This window comes from Cavia porcellus, unplaced genomic scaffold, assembly GCF_034190915.1.
Source record: "Cavia porcellus strain 051 isolate PalLab524CR breed Dunkin Hartley unplaced genomic scaffold, mCavPor4.1 scaffold_23, whole genome shotgun sequence".
NCBI lineage: Eukaryota > Metazoa > Chordata > Mammalia > Rodentia > Caviidae > Cavia > Cavia porcellus.
Genome location: NW_026947506.1, coordinates 60,069,228 through 60,088,045, shown reverse-complemented (window position 1 = coordinate 60,088,045; position 18,818 = coordinate 60,069,228). Strand labels below are relative to the sequence as shown.

General features: G+C 39.8%; 1 protein-coding gene across 5 annotated transcripts in view; it reads left to right on the top strand.

Annotated features, from left to right (window-relative positions):
• The window catches only part of LOC101788978 (ubiquitin carboxyl-terminal hydrolase 42-like), a 94,833-nt gene that overhangs the window by 63,118 nt on the left and 12,897 nt on the right, over positions 1–18,818 (top strand). For all 5 annotated transcript variants that reach the window (XM_063234485.1, XM_063234484.1, XM_063234483.1 and 2 more), the window contains 11 exons: positions 150–344; positions 6,563–6,673; positions 8,707–8,809; positions 9,655–9,722; positions 10,861–10,931; positions 11,398–11,480; positions 11,649–11,760; positions 12,884–13,024; positions 13,214–13,314; positions 14,510–14,666; positions 15,992–16,119. In XM_063234485.1, coding sequence (XP_063090555.1) covers positions 150–344; positions 6,563–6,673; positions 8,707–8,809; positions 9,655–9,722; positions 10,861–10,931; positions 11,398–11,480; positions 11,649–11,760; positions 12,884–13,024; positions 13,214–13,314; positions 14,510–14,666; positions 15,992–16,119 — 1,270 coding nt within the window. The remainder of the gene's footprint in view (positions 1–149; positions 345–6,562; positions 6,674–8,706; positions 8,810–9,654; positions 9,723–10,860; positions 10,932–11,397; positions 11,481–11,648; positions 11,761–12,883; positions 13,025–13,213; positions 13,315–14,509; positions 14,667–15,991; positions 16,120–18,818) is intronic.

Below are 18,818 nucleotides of genomic sequence, written 5' to 3'. Positions count from 1 at the left end.
TTCTCATTTTCTAGGTTGTGTCTTTTTAAAGTATCCCTGTTTGCCTTGAAATGAGATTTAGAAGTATGATCAGGAATCACTATTTCTTTGAGTTTAGAAGCATGCCAATTTTGTTTTATAATGTTTGCTGTTTATTGCTGTATCCCTAGGTGATGGCATTCCTCTACCACAGAAAATTCTTTTTCCGCCAGAGAAGATTTGTCTTAAGTGGCAGCAAAGTCACAGAGTTGGCGCTGGGCTGCAGAATCTGGGTAACACCTGTTTTGTCAATGCGGCCCTGCAGTGTTTGACGTACACGCCACCTCTCGCCAATTACATGTTATCACGTGAACACACCAAGACATGTAAGTGCTGTATGCTGTGGTGTTATGTGAATGTGGTATGCTAAGCTGTGGTATGCTAAGCTAGTCATTTTTTCCTCAGAAATGAGATGGATTAAGTTGTTATGTAATCAATAAGAAGTTGGTAGGGCTCCGGATTTAGCTCAGTGGTCCTGAGTTCAATCCCTAGAGTGCCAAAAAACAAAACAAAAAAAAAAAAAGGAGTTGGTTTATCCTTTAGAGTCTAGGATTTTTAGTTAGGCCACATAAGAAGCATTTTGTATGTGATTTGAGCTGGGTTGGGTGTTTATTTATTTTAGTACTGGGAATCATACTTAGGACCTTGTGCTTGTCAGCCAGGTGCTTATGCCTCTGAACTATAACTATCGTCCATGGGGATGGTGTTCAGAAAAACCTTATTTTATCATTACTTGGCATTTCTAATCTCCTCTGAAGTTTTCTACACTTGTTAAAAATGTTTTTGTTTTTCTTGTGCTGGGGATCAGCATGTCAGGCAGATGCTCTACCCCTGAGCTCCACCTCCAGCTCTTCCCTTAGTTGGCAATGTCACCCACTGTCTGACATTAACAGTTGGGGCAAAGGATCAGATCCTGCCACTGTGCCATTCACTGGAAGGCTTCATGCATCTTCAGGCAAAGAGAAGACCTTTCACCACTGCCCCAGTCTAGTGGAATTCACACAGAGCTTTCCTCTTAGCATTTGAGGGCTCCATCATTACACTACAGGGCAGAAAAATCAGTTACAATGGGCGAATTGTGGTAGTTACTTTTGTGAGAAATTGGTCCATTTCTTCTAAATTTATGTGTGAAAATTTCTATAGTATTTATTATCCTTTCAATGTTTTAAGGCTTGTAGTATAATAGTATCCCCAGTTTCATTCCTGATTTTAGTAATTGTTGTAAATTCCCCTCAGCCCGGTTTTGTGCCCCCCAGTTTATTTTTATTCCACGTAGTGTATGTTTCCACTTCCCTTTATTTATTCTTTGATTTGTGGATTAAATGTCTTCAGTTTCCAGTTATTTGGAGATGATCTATCTTTTCGTGATGTTTAGTATTGATTCCATTGTGATTGGAGAAACTTAAGTTTTCGAGTTCTCTAAAAGTCTGTTCTTCGTGGATGCAGTGTTCTGTAAATGGTGATTGATTTGGTGTCGTGACTGAGAATATTGTTGAATTTTTCAGTACGCTTTGTGATTTTCTGTTGAATTATTCAGGGAGTCACTCACAGGAAGATGTTGGGGTTTCCATCTCTAAATGTAGGTGTTCCTCTGTCACCTCTCACATTTGAGTTTGATTCATATAATTTTCAGCAGTGTTTTTTGGTATAAACACATATAAAATTGGTCTTTGTCTCTATCTCTGTCACAGAATGGGCTTGAATTTGTAATTCTCCTGCCTCAGCTTCCCAGTTCACTGGAATCACAGGCATGTGCAACCACATCTTGCAGGATTGCTGTTGTCTCAATGCATTGCTACATAAATAGAGAAAGCATTATTTGTGTAAAATATGAATTGCCCTCTGTTTCTCCATTGTGTCCATTTGTGTCAGTATTTATTTATTTATTCAGTGTTGGATATTGAATCCAGTGCTTTGGGTCTGTAGTGCATCTTTATCTGATAGTAACATAGACATTTTTGAGTAATAGAGACATACTGTTTCTTTTCCACCCTTTGATCCTTAGCTTACCTGTAGCATGACATTTGAGTTTGGTGAGTTATAGACAGCATGTGGTAGATCATATATTTTTAAATCTTTGACTGTTTTGTCAATCTGTGCCAATTCTTTATTTGTTAATTTAATTTTTAAGTTGAACCCACAGCCTTTGCACTAAGCTATATACCCAGCCTGCTTTTCACTTTTTATTTTGAAACAGGGTCTTGCTAAATTGTCCAGGCTGGGCTCGGATTTGTGGTCCTTCGGGTGCAGCCACCCAGAGTCCTGAAATTACATGTGTGCATACCGCGCATGTCTAATTAACCAGTTTATGTAGACATTAGAGTTAATATGATCACTGATACACCAAGGCTCAGTGTGCCACTTTATGTTCTGTTTTATTATTTGTTCTCCTTTTCCTTCGTTTCTTCTTCCCTTTTGCTCTGTTTGGGTTACTGGACAATTTTTAGAATTCCATTTTTATTTACATGGTTTTTTAGAGTATATCTGCTTCTGTTACTCTATGTATGACCATATATATATATATATATATATATATATATATATATATATAAATACATAATTTATTGGTCTTCTGGTATTATCATGTTATGAGCTTGAGTGTTATTTAGAAACATTGTCTCTTTTTGTCCCTTTTACTTTCTCTTATGTTATAGTTGTTTTAAATATATTTCCTACTTACACTTAGAGTCAGGTCAGGAAGTATTATAATTTTTGTTTGAGGAATTTTTTGTTCTTTATGAAGGATTTTTTAATTTGAAACCTGGGGTTCTTTACATAACAATAGGGGACCCCGGGTCCTCTCTAAGCTGTGCTTTATCCAGCTTTCCTGACACTGCTCAGGCCCAGGAAGGGAGGGTAGGCTGAGGCCAAATCCAGGTTCTCCTTTCAGCTTCCATTGGCTGAGTGGGGCTTGGGGTCCCTGATGCTTTGAGGTGAGGGTGGTCCCCACTGATCCTGCAGTGGGAGTAGCTTTGAACTATTTAACCCTGAGGGGTAGGGTAAGAGGGGGCACCTATGTGTTACTGGGTGGGGATGGATGTACAGGCTTGCATGGGGCTGGGGGAACCCACTTTGAGGAAAGCTCCAGCTCCTAATCCACTTCCCATAGATCTGTCCTGGGGAGTGGGCTGAGTGCCTCAGAGCCTGGCAAGTGAAGTCCAGGCTCTGCACTTGGCATCTGCAGGTGATGGTAGAGGTGGAGTCATAGTTGCTCTGGATAATGTGCCTGGTATTTTACCTAATGGTCAGTTAGGAACAGCTTTAGGAGAGGCTGAAGAAAAATGCATTTTAGTGTACTTATGGGTCCTGAATACTGGAGGCTTGGCTTGCTGCATAGGGGTACCTGGGAAAGACACCGGAGTGGTCACGAGGTAGAAGACAGGAATGAGAGGGGAAAGCATTAGAGCAGAACATACACTGAGGTTTCCACAGGCAAGACAAAGCAGGGCAGGGTGAATCTTTGCACTGGCCCATTCGAATAGTTTCAGTGGGCTCCAAGCTGCAGGCAAGGTCCTTACTTGCCTTGGACCTCATCATGGGATGATTACTGCGGCATAATGCTGCCACCTGTGTAGACAGGCCAGACAGAAAGGGACATTTTTTGGACTGTTGAGTTTGCTGAGCAAGGGTACACTCCTGTCTGAGCCATTCCTTGTCTCTAGAAATTGGGAGAGGGAGGGTCTTCCTAGCCAGAAAGGATTTTAAAGGTGTGCCCAAAGACTATTATTTTTATCATAATATTTGGGGAGAATGTGTACACACACACAGGACATGGTTCAGAATGTTTTCTAAAGTTGTCTTCCCATTTATACAAGGCCAGGCTGTCTCTGCTCATTTACTTGGATGGAACAGGCTTTGTTCTGTGCATTTGTTGGTGTTTTTCTGTTGGTGTCTACTTCAGCTCCAAGTCTGCAGTATTGGAGACACAAAGAAACCTAGAGAAACCACTATCATGGCTTGCCAGTGTCCCAAGGTCCCCAGTGTGTGTCTCTTTCTCTGTGCTTCTCAGAGTCATTATGTATTCGTTAAAAACACATTTCCAATTCCAAGGATGTTTTTGTCGTCATATATGGCAGGAAGAACAGGAGAAACTACTCCTGTTTCATATCCCCAGATGTGCAAATCTCACCTTTGTGAAAGATGTTGAAGTCTTATTATTTTTTAATACTTGAAAGATGTTATTGCATGAACTGGAGGTCTGTGCTGTTTCTGACAAGAAGTCTGTCACCAGTTTTCCATTCTTCCTGTCTATATATGGAATGCTTTTTTTTCTAGTTGTTTTCAAGTCTTTATCACTTGTCTTGAGCAGTTCTACTTGGAGTTTCTTGAGGTTTTAAAAAATGTATATGTACTATTTCCATGAAATTGGAACAACTTTTGGACTTTTAGAAAACAGCAAATACTTCCCAGAATAAAATAAACTTTTTGTGTGCAAAGTTCTTTAAATTTAAACACATGTATCATATTTAGGTAAACCACCACCTCTTGTCTCTCAGAATATACAATCATTTCATGACTTGTACTTAAAAATGTTCCTTGTACTGTGCTTTTGTCGATAATTATTTCTTGATGTATTTGTTCCATTCTGTTACTTTCATACTTCAGTTAAGTGCATATCATGGGCAACTTGATATTGTCCCTCAGCTCACTGATACACTTCCCTTTTATTATAGTTATTTTAAGGTTTCTTTTCCCTCTTTGTGTGTTATTATGGATAGGAGTTAACCATTCTTCTGATTTGTTTACCTGCTACCCCCCCAAACTTCATGCAGGAATGGAGGTGACTGAATCTAGTGTTTGTGATTGGTTCACTGTGCAGGGTGGGAATTGGTGGTGTGAGTGCTGAACCGACCAGTGGTGGGTAGCCAGCATACAGTATAAGGGAGGGAAAGAGTCATGCCTCCCACTTTTGCTCTTTCATTCTTGTCGCTTGTGGCCACCACGAACAGCTGCTCCTCAGCCACACCACCCTGCTTTGGAGCCAGGTGAGTATGGACTGAAACCTCCAAAAAATGTATGCTAAATATACCTTTGTTTGCTTCACTTTGGGTGTCAGGTATTTTGTCTTAACAATGAGAGAAAAGTAACCAAGACAGCCAGTGTAATAGGCTACTTTCTATTCATAATGAGTGTCTTCAAATTCACTAATGTTTTGTTCTATAACGTCTAATTTGGTATTAATCTCCTTGAGTATATTTTCACCTAAGAAAGTCTGTTTAAATGCTTTTGAGCTATACTATGGGGTGTAGAAAGCTAGAAATAATTTTGATCCTTTCAATGTTTTTAAAGCTTTATTTGATAAGTTCTGAACAGCTTTTGTGTAAACAGAATCTATTGTCTTTTGGGGCCAGATAATTTTTTCCTGTAAGGAGATATAGTGTTTTTTGTAGGATATTTAGTGTACCTGGCCTCTGACAGCTAGTTGCACGTAAGAGCACATAGCATGAACTAGAAATCAGTTTTTTTTTTTTTTTTTTTTTTTTACAATTTTTTTTTTCCTTTTTAATGGTTACGGGGACGGAACTCATGACCGCCTGCTTGAAAGGCAGGTGCTTATGCTGCTGAGCTATATCTCCAGCCCCCTAGAAATCAGTTTTTAGCAATTTTTATTTCAATTATTGATTTTTTGAAAGTAATGAAAGAAAACCATAAAATGGAACAAAACACAACAGTGAGAACAATATTGGATTTTCAGTAAAAGACAGAAGGAGATCCCCCATAGTTCCTACAGTGTATATTGTCTTCCTCTAAACAGATGCTCATCTTACTGGCTTTAGGCCTCCAAATTATCAATCAACACAAACATTAGTTGGTTTTTGTACTTTGATTGCTATCATCTTGGCCTGTGTTCTTCTAAATCAATTGACTGCGCCCAAGGGGATGGTGAGTCTCTACTTGTCTCCTAGCCCACAGGGCAGCTTGTTCACAGCAAGGCATAGGGTGACTTCTTGGTTCTCCTCTCTGCCCACAGCTGCTTTTGGCTCATGGTAAGGGCAGGCAGACTTTATGGTTCTCTTCTTGGCCCAAATGGCTGATGTTGGGTCTTGGGAAGAGCAGGCTGACTTCTTGGTTCTCTCACTGGCCCACAATTTTGTTGTCTTTTTACATTTTAAAAGACTGAGAAGAACAACATGTTGGGGCCACAATTTATGCTCAGGAAAGCAAGAACATTTATGTAGAAATTTCTAACTCCTGTTATGGCAGACATTCTTTCACCATTTGAAACTCCTGGTAACACAGGAAAAAAATTCTTCTTTTTCTTGTATAGAATCAGTCAGACCACAGCCTTTGAAACTAGGAAAAGTATGAGTTGTTTTGATTGTGTGACCTTGGACAGACTTTTACCTCTCAGGACTTTTCCCATAGAGCCTGTCTATACTTAGTATTTGGGTTCTTTAGAGAATTAAATGGACTAAATGTAGACAGGTCGATGCAAACACATAGCAGCTTCTACTTTTATTTTACTTCAGGAATGTGCTCTTCAAGTATGATTTACTGTCCAGTCACATTTTGCTAATATGAGGCATTGCTATCTATCTTTCAGGCCATGCAGGAGAATTTTGTGTGATGTGTATAATGCAGACACATATTATCCAGGCACTCAGTCATCCTGGGGATGCTATTAAGCCCATCGCTGTGATCAGTGAACTGCAGGGTAAGTATCAATCGGGGAAGTATTTCTTGGCAATTAGTGTTTTCCTGAGATGAGGGCTGATATCACTAGTCCAGTGAACGGCACACATCAGCCTCCCAGGTAGCTAGCACTACAGATATGCACAGTCATGCCTGACTTTTAGTTAGTAATAGTGGCCTAGATGACTTTTAAAAAGTCAAAAGTTTATAACAAAACAAACAACATGTCTTTCATTGTATATGGTTATCTCTTTAATTAGTAGTGCATGTTTTGTAATAATTTTACTATATAAACTATTTAAAAATATAAATATAATAAAAATACAATGCTGACCTTAGTTTAATATCATCAAATTTTAAATGATGTAAAACTCAGCTTGTTAATAAAATCATTTATAGAAGCCATTTCTCAGTTGGATTTCTGTGCTGAGTAGTCTCTGCTACTTGCCCACAAATTTCTTTAAATGGTTTGTAATTGATTTTAATTTGGTAAATTAATCCTGTTTTATACGAGGTGACAAGAACTGTCAAAATAAAGATAGTCCCAGTTGGCCAGGGAGTTAGCTCATTAGCCTAGGATTACAGGCTCATACCAACACACCAGGCTCTGTGTACTTTTTAAATTAACCTTTCTGTCTTTGTAATTAGTTAAGTTGTAATAAAATGCATAGAAATTAAAAAAAAAACTTTTGGCTCTTAATCTGTCATCTAGCTTGGTAATTATAGGGATGCATAACCATGGAATGGTTAACTGTAATCATTTGCCTTAAAAGGTGCTAAACATTAGATATTAAAAAGGGATTTGGCATTATTGGTGATGCAGATTGAACAGTACAGAAATCTTTAGATCATACTGGAGTCTGGTACAATTTAGGTAGGACCGATTTTTATCAATTGATAAGCTATCAATGAACACTCAAATTTAAAAAGACAATCTTTAAGGTAAAAACATAAAAAGAATACGGATTGCTGTGTTGAATATCTTCTCCTCCTGCTGCTCCTTCTTGTTTTTGTCCTTGTCCTTCTCTTCCTTCTCTTACTCCTCCTCCTTTTCCTTCTCTTCTCCTTTTTGTACACGCAGGCAAATATTTTACAACTGAGCTAAATCCCAAGCCCACTTCTCTTATTTTTCTATGTCATTCACTTCCAAGACAATTCTGTACCTTCACCATATTTACAATTCTGTCCAATCACTTGCAAACTTTTCTCTGAACAATTGCTTCTTACTTAACTTGCCCCACTACACTCTTCCACATGTAGCATCGAAATGGTAGAGAATATATTGGGGCTTTGGAGACAGCTCAGTGATAGAGCACTGGTCTAGCATGTGCCATGCCAGAACAGCTTTTGTTTGATTATTTATATATTTACTTTTAGCAGGTATAAGTAACAACTGTTAGTCTTTAGAAAAGTGTCATTGTCCTGAATGTGTTCATTTGTATACAAATACAGTAGAATCGTGGAATTGCTATTTTTGTCAGTCAAACTGGTGAAATAGTAGCAATTTTACATGATTTCAGTTAGAGGATATTTCTATATTTTCATACATATGCAAAACTCAGGGTATAATAGATTTTCTGTTATTCGTACATTTGTGCTGATGTCTTCTTTGTAATTTGAAAATCATAAATCATTTTTGCAACTGCTTAGTCATCGAGAATGACTGAAATGAGAATATAAGTTGTTCTTGGTCATTGGTACAGGATACGGTTGAATATGTGTGTCCTGCATCGGGTCTCTTATGGATTCGAGTGTCATATTCACAATGGGTGCACTCACCTCACATTTTGGATGAACTTGAGTCAATAGAACTGAGGTTGACTTTATTCAAATGAGTTGTGTCAACTTGGTAAAGACACAAGACTCACCGTGTGGCTGCTCCTGGACTCTCAGGAACTGCTGATACTGTGGGCTTTGGTGAGAGTGCGTAGTGTTTGTGTGAGTGCTGCTTTCTTATTCAGTACAATGTCTGGCAGTTTCTAAGGAACATAAAGTGTAACTTTGAAGCCTAGGCATTTAATATGTAATGATAAAGGCTTGTCTTAATATTTCTAGGTATAGCTAGTCACTTCCAATTTGGAAACCAAGAAGATGCTCACGAATTTCTTCAGTACACTCTTGATGCTATGCAGGAAGCATGCTTACAGGGCAGCTATGAGTGAGTACAAGTCATTTCTTCGGATTACATCTCTGGCTTATCACACGTATTTTGCCTTTTATGTTGGAAACTTTACTTTTTGGCTTTGCATTGCCCGTTCCCCACCTGATTTGCATAATTTGCCATGTCTAAAATTTAAAAAGATGTGCTTAACATCACAATTTAAAGTTGTTAAATTCTAGATGGTAGTAAATGAATACTGTTTTTGCTATTACTTAACTTCTGAGTGCCAGCATGCTTTGGCCATCTAAAAGTATTTGCTTCTTTCTAATTGAGCCAGACATTTTCTCTGTTGACCTACAGCCTTATAAATATGTTTCCTGCCTCTTGTCTCTGTTTCTCCCTCTCTGTTAGTTACCAGTTCCTCTAGCTTCTTCCTGAAATCTAAATGCAGACTCAAGAGAGAGATGGGCCAGACAGTTATGTAACGTTCCTAACCCCCCTGCCCCTGTCCACACCCCTGGTACCGGTACCTCCCTGTGCATTCCACTCACTGTCCAGGCCTGCGTGGTCTGGATGATGGCAGACTCTGCTTCCCTCCCTGTTTCACATCCCACACCGGGTGACGAGGCCGCTGGGACTGCCTGCCTCTTGCTGCTTTGCTTCTGAATCTAATTTCTGGCTTGATTTCAAAGTCCCTTCATGATTTAGTTCCTTCCATCCTCTTCTCCAGATACTTACTGTGTTCCACCAGGTGGGTCTGATCTCTGGGTACCATGTAGACTAATTTTTAAATTGTTCCCTTTTGTACATGCTTGTTGTTTTATAAATATGCACCCTTTAATGTCTAGTCATAGCACCTATAATTTAGCACAATTCTTAAATCACTGTTTTGTCTTTTTCAGATTAGATAGACACACTCAGGCCACCACCCTCATTTATCAGATATTTGGAGGCTATCTAAGATCAAGAGGTAAGATTGTATTCACAAGTCCATGAAGTGACACAGGCATGTGGTATTAGAATGCCAATAATTGAAATAAGGGAAAATAGACTCCTTCCTCTTCAGTGGCTGCCCCTATGTCAGTTTCTACTATGTTCTTCTGGTAGTTCCTTATTCATGAGGAACTGAGAGGCAATTACAGAATATTTTGTGTTTGTCTTAACTTTAGTAGTAACAGATTCCTTCATACCTGCCATAGTGGTCAATTATTTTATTCTCCTTTGGATGGTTACTTAGGTTTCTATTCTGTATCACCAGTGCATTACTTGACAGCACTCATGCTTTATGTGTGTCTTACTATCTTCTCATTTTTGAGCAAAATACCTGAGATCTAAAGTTAAAGGGGAAGAGATTTATGTAGCTCATAATTTGTAGATGTTTCAGTCCATTATCAGCTGGCAACAAAGCTGAGTGGCACAGCAGGGAGGCAACAGTTCATGGTGGCAGAAGAGGGCAAAAGAAGCAAGAGCAGAAAGACTGGGGGGAGCAAGCTTCTCTGTATTGTATGCAAACTACCTGCCCTAGGGCAAGTGTAGGTAGCTTCAGACCATGTCTTGCACAGGCTGAGGATGTTGGCAAAGTGAGGATGATGGACCCTGCTAGATTATTAGTTAATATTTTAAACTTCTCAAGTTGATCCAAAGGATTGACAATTATAGCATCCTAGTGCGTAAGCAACTGCGCTAGGCCATGTCCTCTACACTGTGGGATGCATATCTGCTGAGTTGCTTAGTGAAGCTCTGAAACTTGTCAAGGTGACCCAATGGGTGACCCAATGTATCAACCATTACAATGTATAAGTAAAAGTGCATGTGATAAATTCTTAGTATTATTATTTGAGTCATAACTTATATTTTAAATTTTAATATTGGCATTTTGTCTTTCTAAGAGGTCATACAAGTTTATATTTAATCCAGTAGTATACTAAGGTACAAATTCATGAGTCTTTTTCATACACTGTGAATAAGATTAACTTGTCTGCCAATCTAGCAGAAGAAAAGTTCTACTGTTTTAATTATCTTTCATTTTAAATTGTTTGTATGGAAACAGCTGAGACTGCCATATTGATTATACTTTGATTATCTTTTTCGCTTTATTTTTATTTCAGTGAAATGTTTAAATTGCAGAGGCGTTTCAGACACTTTTGATCTGTATCTTGATGTTACATTGGAGATACAGGTAAATCTCATACTTTTTGTGGTGGTCAAGTTGTAAATCTTTATTACTCTTTGACTTTTCACTTAGTAAGTGTTAATCAATCTGGTTTTGATCTTGCAATGGCAAACTTTAATTGGGGTGGGGGTAATCATCCTAATGGGAAAAGTTTTTTTTTTTTTTTTTTTTTGTGGCCTTGGAAGTTAATCCCAAGGCCCTCTAGCACTTAGTCAGTTTCCCAGTCTATTTTAAAAATCATTTTGAGGTTGAATCTGAATTGATCAAGCAGGACCAAATCTTACAATCCTCCGCTTTCAATCTCCAAAGTAGCTGACAACACAGCCACACCATGCCCATAGAAACAATAATTCCCCCATTAAACGCTGCATTAAATTTTCTGTGTCTTCTGCTTCCTTGCTTGCTCTCTCTGTCTCTCACACAAGCCACCGGCAGTGTGGGAAGATGTGGCATTGATGCTTTTTCCTCCCAGGATGTCTGCAGTGTTAACGAGGCATTGGCTCAGTTTGTGAAGCCAGAACAGCTAGAAGGAGAGAACTGCTACAAGTGTAGCAAGTATGATGGGGTGGTGTGTGGCTGGCAGTCCCTCATTTGGCCACTCCAGTTGAATCTTTAAATTAGAGTATTTCAGAGAAATAATGAGTAGAATTCTAGAACACCAAAAAAAAAAAAAAACCATCCATACATTAGACATCTTAATCCCTTTTTTCTCTTGACTTCAAGGTGTAACAGTATGGTTCCAGCTTCAAAGAGCCTTTCTATACACAGACCATCTAATGTTCTCACACTGTCTCTGAAACGCTTCTCTAATTGTACCGGTAGTAAAATTGCCAAGGTATGTAGATAATGTTATTAACATTTTATGTGGAGCCAAGATTTAAGTGCCAGCAGCTTTTCAGGGTAACAAATGACCTCACTGCACACTTTTGGTGATTTACTTTCTACAGTTTTCTTGCATTGGATAGCAGGGGATTAAATCAAAGAATTGAGTGAAGGGTTTGGTTTGTGTGCTTAAGATTATGTGTGTCTTTACTATACTCTTGAGGTCAAACCTGCTGAGAAAATTGGCAACTCTTATCTGTGTTAGGCATCCATAGTCAATTCTTTGATATCCATGGTAATGAAAGTACACAGGTAGAGTTTGTATAATCTGAAAGTCCAAAGAAGACTTTCTCACTAGATCTTCCCTCTCTTTCATCCAAGTTTATTTTCTTGTTTTCTGATTTTTCACTTATATTCAATTTTACTATTTTCTTTCCACTTGCTAAAGTTTGAAAGTGGTCAAAAATTCATGTCCAAGGCTGACCATGGTGCACTCAGGAAGTTAAAGCAGGAAGATTAGGAGTTTGGGACCAGATTGAATGATATAGCAAGTTTAAAGCCATCCTGGCTTACAGAGTGAAGTCTTATTTCAACAAACAAACAAAATTGCAATGAAATACACGAGAAATAACTAACCTATTCTTTAATTATTTGAAGGAGTCTGGAATAGAGTCACATGTCAGCACTAGGGAATCTGAGGCAGGAGAGATTTTGCAAGTTCAAGATCAGCCTAGGGTTGAGGCCAGTGTGATCTACAGATTAAGATCTTGTATCAACAAAGCTACTTACTTACTTAATTAATTAATTAAAACTAAAATAATTGGTATTGAATGCCCAGAGTTGTCATTTTGTGACTATCACCTATCATGTTTTTGGGGAATTCACTTAATATGCACCCTAAATTGTTTAATGAAAATAAAGACTGTGAGAATACCTTAGTTATCCTTAGACCTGGTGTCCTTTAGGTTTATCTTGTCTTTTGAAAAGTGACTCAGCACACTGGGTTTCTGCTGGAAAATCACTGTGCTCTGTAGTGCGGGTCTCCTGGGGCACCGTAAATACCCTATGCCTGAACATCTATGGCATTCTGTGCCTTTAGAACTGACATTCTTTCTCCTTTGTCCATTTCTGTTTAGATTGTGAAATACCCAGAACATCTCAACATTAGAGCATACATGTCTCAGCCTAGTGGAGAAGCCATGCAATATTCATTGTATGCAGTGCTGGTCCACAGCGGATCTAAGTGCTGTGTGGGCCACTACTTCTCTTACGTAAAAGTAAGTCGTGTGGATTTTGCTCTTGCTTTTACACAGACTCTGTAAGACAGCAAGCACTAGCATTCTCTGGGGGGAAAGCTGGCAGGTTTACAAGTCATGTGTGAATGCTTCTTTTCCTCCTCCTTCTCACTGTGTCTTTGTCAACTTGACCAAATCTAACATTTCTCTCTTGCTGGCTGTCTTTTGCAGGCAAGCAATGGCCTGTGGTACCAGATGAATGACTTCATGGTATCACCCAGTGATATTTCATCTGTGCTGAGTCAGCAAGCCTATATACTCTTTTATATCAGGTAATGTCAATGAAAAATCGGCCACTTTTTCTGTACTGTAATCGCTTTTCAACTCACCCACATTCAATTCATTTTTGAGTTATTTTTTAAAAGCCAGTTTTTAGGTTTTACCCTTTTGCATGCTCTCCAGAGTCCAGAGGACATTTATGAGCTCGGGTTAAGAGCGGGAAGTAGCTCAGAGCCCCTTGGCACTCAAAATTGAGAGAGGCAGAGGAAGACAAAGGTGGTGACTAAGATGGTGGGGTGGCTTATGCTGCTACCTGAACATGTGAAGTGGCCAGAGGGCTCAGGAAGGGAGCTCTGAGTACCCTGCCTGGTCACACCCAGCACCTCTCTAACACTGAGCACAGTGCTGGTTAGGTATTAGTGTGGGCTGGGACAAGCAGTTGGTTGATTCTGATGTGGCTCTAAACTAACTTACAAATTCCACTTTTAGAAAATATCTGCTGTGCCCTCCACAGTGTCCCCTGCCTCTTTCATCCCACCACAGTCAAAGGAGAACGCAGGCACTATGACTGAGCCACACCACAGCCCCCAAGGTACCCCTTTGAAAATATGGTGGCTTAAGGTTAAAAATATCCTAAAGTGTTCAACATGGCAGAATGATGGGTGGAAATACTATGCAGTTTTCAAGAGAGACTTTTTTCATTTCTTCCTTTTTTAAAGACAGTTTCTTGCTGTGTCACCCATCGCATGCTGAGTGCTTTTTATAAACCCCTCCCTTTTTTAATGCTTTGAGAACCTGCTGACTGTACAAGGAGGGAAAGCAGTTTGTTATGAGATCCTGGTGTTGCACAACAGATGGGGAGATGATCTGTCCAATGAAAGGGGAACCTTCTGTATGGACAAGACGATACATTTGTTTCCTGCTTTCCCATACACTCTCAAGGTTTTCTGCAGTACTCCATATTTTTAATTAAAAATACAGACAGAAAAATAGGCATCTGATAGCAGCATCCTCAGAATAGCATTTGAAAATACTGTTTCCTTTACCTCGCTGGCCTTGTGACCTGGACTACGCACCCCAACAGTGACCCACACCCCTACTGCAGCCAGTGCATCCTGTGGCTCTGTGCAGTGTGATGTACAAGCAGTGCCGTTGCCATCGGTGTGTTCCAGAGCGACTGAGTTTGTAAAGCAGTCCCTACTCAAGAGGCCCTTTGTCCTCCTAAGCCCTCTCTTTCTTTGTCCCTAGGACCTATGATGTGAAGCACGGAGGTGAGGTTACTGCTCATTTCCCCTGCCACCCCTGTCAGTTCTCTTCACACCCGGACACCCATCAGTGTACCTCGACCAAAGAGCAGGCTGCACCAGGGTTTAATGGACCACAGCTGCCATCTCACATGACACGGGTAATACTTCACATGTGGCCTCTGATTTTTACCTCACTCTAAGAGTCTGTCCTTAAACACTCAGGCTAACACTGCAGTAGTTGCCATGTCCTGTCTACAACTGGAGTTCTTAACAAAATCCTATATTCAGGTCTTTTATTTCAAAACATGAAATATACAGTTATTTAAGCATCAAAGATGATGGAGAGGTACACGTGGTATGAGCATATTTAAATGTTGGTACCCACTGTGGACCTGGGCTTTAACCTGGTGTCATATTGAGTTTTTAACTCACATTAGCCCTCAGAAAATTGATCCTATTAGAAGGACACTTTGTATCCACATAGCTATTTTAGGAATGAGCCATTTTTCCTCTGTGCTGTCCTCAAGCGTGTGATCATGCCCACGTGTCTGTGTGCCCAAGGGACCTGACAGTCCGCAGCGCGCAGCCATTGGGGACCCCTGCCCAGGCCTTCTGCAGCTTGAACTGCACTAGGTCATTGCTGCTGTCAGGTTTTGCAGCTCAGTTTGAGTTTGGTTTGAACCATGAGATTATCTGGTTAAACGCTTTTTTATGTAGACTTTGGGCTCTATTTCAGTTAAAGGCCTTTATGAGCTGGGGTGATGATGAGGTTTGTGATGGCCCGCTGCTGAATTGGGCAGCGCTTCAGAGACACATCAGGGGACTGACAAAGCAGAAAGCATGCACAGTGGGAAAGGGACAGGTGCAATAGACATTTTAAAGAGGTTTTTAAAACATATTAAGTATTTTTTTGTTTTACCATGCTGATTCAGCAGCTACTTTAGAAAATTAAGAAAACACCAAATAGGTCAACTAGTATTTTCCAATGAACCAGCTGTCACCTATGTTGTCACAGGGTCCAGGGCTAGTACTGGAACCTGGAGCAGTAGAAGTGCATGAGTACAATGCTGACACCTCAACAGGTGACACCCAGCTGTCACAAACCCACATGCAGAGCCCAAAGCAGCCTTTGCTCCATGCCCATGTGACTTTCTCCTTTGTTTGGAAACCAATTGCAATTCTTGCTTCTGTGACTTCTGTCTGTACAGTGGTGACCTCCTAGGAATGCCAGCCAAGGAGAGCATACATGAACCCATGCCTAGAAGGACCCAGAAAGAATATGGTCCCGGGATGGTGTTCTGGGAGACATATATGTCCTGTGTGTGAATTAGTTTAAAATTAGGGCCTGTGATTGGTGCCTGTGGGTAGAGCAGATGCAAGAAAAGGGTGGTGGTTGTGATTTTGTGTAATTTGTCAGTCACAAGACCAACGTGGGAAGGCCGTAGGCTGGGTGCTGACCTGGCTCTGGCTTTCTCCCTTGCAGAATCTGCCTTACTGGAACAGGATCAGGGCACCAATAGACACATCAAGTAGTTCCACGTGGAGTCCTGGTGGAAATCCCAAGGTGAACAGGCCTAGGCCTGTTCAAGCTTCTACTTCTGTTCCAAACCGGTGAGTTTACAGACCCTCTGAGAGTCCACAATACCCTATGAGGGCCTGCGTAGAAATCTGAAATTAAGTTTATAGAGAATACAATTGTTCCCACATTCAATGTTTTTATTTTTAAGAAAACAAAACTGAAAGAAATAAAATAGAATAGACAATCAAGACGAAACAATGAAGATGATATAAGACTTCAAAACAAGGTAAAAGGAAACCAACTGTCTACCACGATGCTGCTTACTATCTCCAAAATAACTTCCTGTAACATTAGGCACAATAAAATCCAATACAACAGAACAAAATAAAACCAATCAAAACAAAGCAATGAAAGCAATACAGGCCTACAAAACAAGACTGCAGGAGTACAACAGTGGCTACCATAATGCTTCTTCCTTTCTAAAATGTAGCTGTTTTTACCATCAGACATAATGAAATCAAACAAACAAAATAGAAGTATCAATCAAAACAAAACAATGAACACGATACGAGGCTTCTTGTCAAGATAAAAGGAAATGGCTACCATAATGCCTCTTGTTATCTTCAAAATAACTGCCATACCATCAGGCATAATCAAATCAAATAAAACAGCAAAATAAAACTAATCAAAACAAAACAATGAAAGTCACAGGGGACTTCAGGGCAACACAATTGGAATAAAACAGTGGCTGCGATAAAGTATCTTGATATCTTCAGAGTAGCTGCTTACACCATCAGACATAATAAAATCAAACACAACAAAATCAAAACAGACAATCACTTCAAAAAAAATCAAATCAAGCAATACATTGCTCCAAATAAGATAATAGGAAATCCATAATGGCTACCATCATACTACCTTTTGTTACTTCAGAAATAGACATTCATGCCATCAAGTAAGATAAAATCAAGCAAAACAAATCCATAAAACCAAGCTAAACAGAAAAAGAACAATACAGGGTATGAAACAGGGTTTAGATTAACAATGGCCACAGCCTTCCCCCTGTAGACACCTCTTCCCCTTTCACCTTCACAACATCTATTGTGCATTTTGGATCCCATCAACTGCTTTAGTTTTTAATACTAGGGAGAGAGCATGATGTTCCCTCTTGTGACTCTGAATCATTTCACCATGAGCATGATCTCATGTTGTATTCCTTTACCCACAAGAGCCTCAAGGTTATCTTTCTTTCTAGCTGAGTAGCTTTCCATTGTGTAGAAATGCCACCTCTCTCCTATCCTTTCTACAGCTGATGGGCAAGAGACCCCTACTTTTTTTCTGATTCCCTGTCATATAGAGCACTTTTCTCTCCTTAGACTATCAGTCTATGAATTTCCTTTTGAGTTCAATGTGTTTCTTGAATAAAGCGCAGTAATGGGTCTTATCCCCTCATCCACTCGGCCTGTGTTTCTTTTTATTGGTGAATGGAGCCATCTACATTAATGTTATGGCCTCCATCCACTGGCTGGTCTCTGCCAGGCTATTTTCCTGCCACTGGCTGCCTACTTTTCCCTCCTTTCAACTGAGTTCCCCAATCCATGGTCCCCTTCTGATGCTCTTTCTGGAATTCTGGTCTTATTATCTCTCACTAACATGTGCTTTAGTATTCTTCGCAGGGTTGGTTGGGTGGCTATGAATTCCTTCAGTTCTTTGTCATGGAAGTATCTTGCTTCTCCATTAGTTTAGAAAAACTGTTTTCCAGGCTACATTGATTTGTGCTGGAAGCTGTTTTCTTTCAGGACTGGAAATGCTTCACTCCAAGCTCTTCTTGACTTGTTGGTTTGTGTTGCGAAGTCTGTCATGAATGTGATTGGTTTTTTATAGGTGATCTGTTTCTTTTTCATGCAGCTTTTCATATTCTGCTCTTGTGCTGAAATTTTGGAATCCTGATTATTATATGTATTATATGTGGAGATTTATTTTGGTTATGGCTAGCTGGTGTTCCATATGCTTTATCTGTATGTCACATTCTTTCCCCATGTTTGGGAAGTTTTCTGCTCCTACTTCCATAAATGGCATTTTGTGTTGACCCCTGCTTTCTCAGTGACACCTAGTATTCTTAAATCATTTTGCTTTGCATCATCATGAAATCATTGAATTGTCATTTCCTGCTATTATTTTTAAGAGATTTTTCCCTTACTATGGCAACCTCCACACCTGTCTTCAAGGTCTGAAAGTCTATCTTCTGTTTCTTTCAAGCAGTTTTACCAGATTTCAATGGAAGTTTTAATTTCCTGGATAACTCTTTGAATCTGTTTCGTGCATTCTAAATCTGTCCTAGTTTGTTCATTAAAGGTTTCTCTCTGTTTCCTATGCACTTCCCTTTTTAAATCTATGCGTTTTTTAGAGACGTTCAGCAACTCTTTTATCATGCGTTTCATTTCATCTTTTACCTGAGATAGTATTTCTGTTCACTAATTTGTTTTAGAGCCTCCTGAAGTTGTCTCTTTAATTCACTTGCCATCTCTTTAGAAACTTCCGACGCGCAACTCCCGATCTCTCCCATGCTTTTCTCTTCTAGACTTGCTCTGCTTGGTTTGAGTCCACGGGATGCCTTTTGCTTCTTCATCTTGACACTTTCTTGGGTTCTTCCAAATAAGCGGGTAGTGGTGTCCCAGGCCCTTCCTGCATTGGCTACAATTTCACCAAAGTGTGCAAGTTTGATTCTCCTGGATTCTCCTGACTGCTCTGGCCACAGAGTGTGCTGGTACAGGTCCTGCTGCTGCTTTTC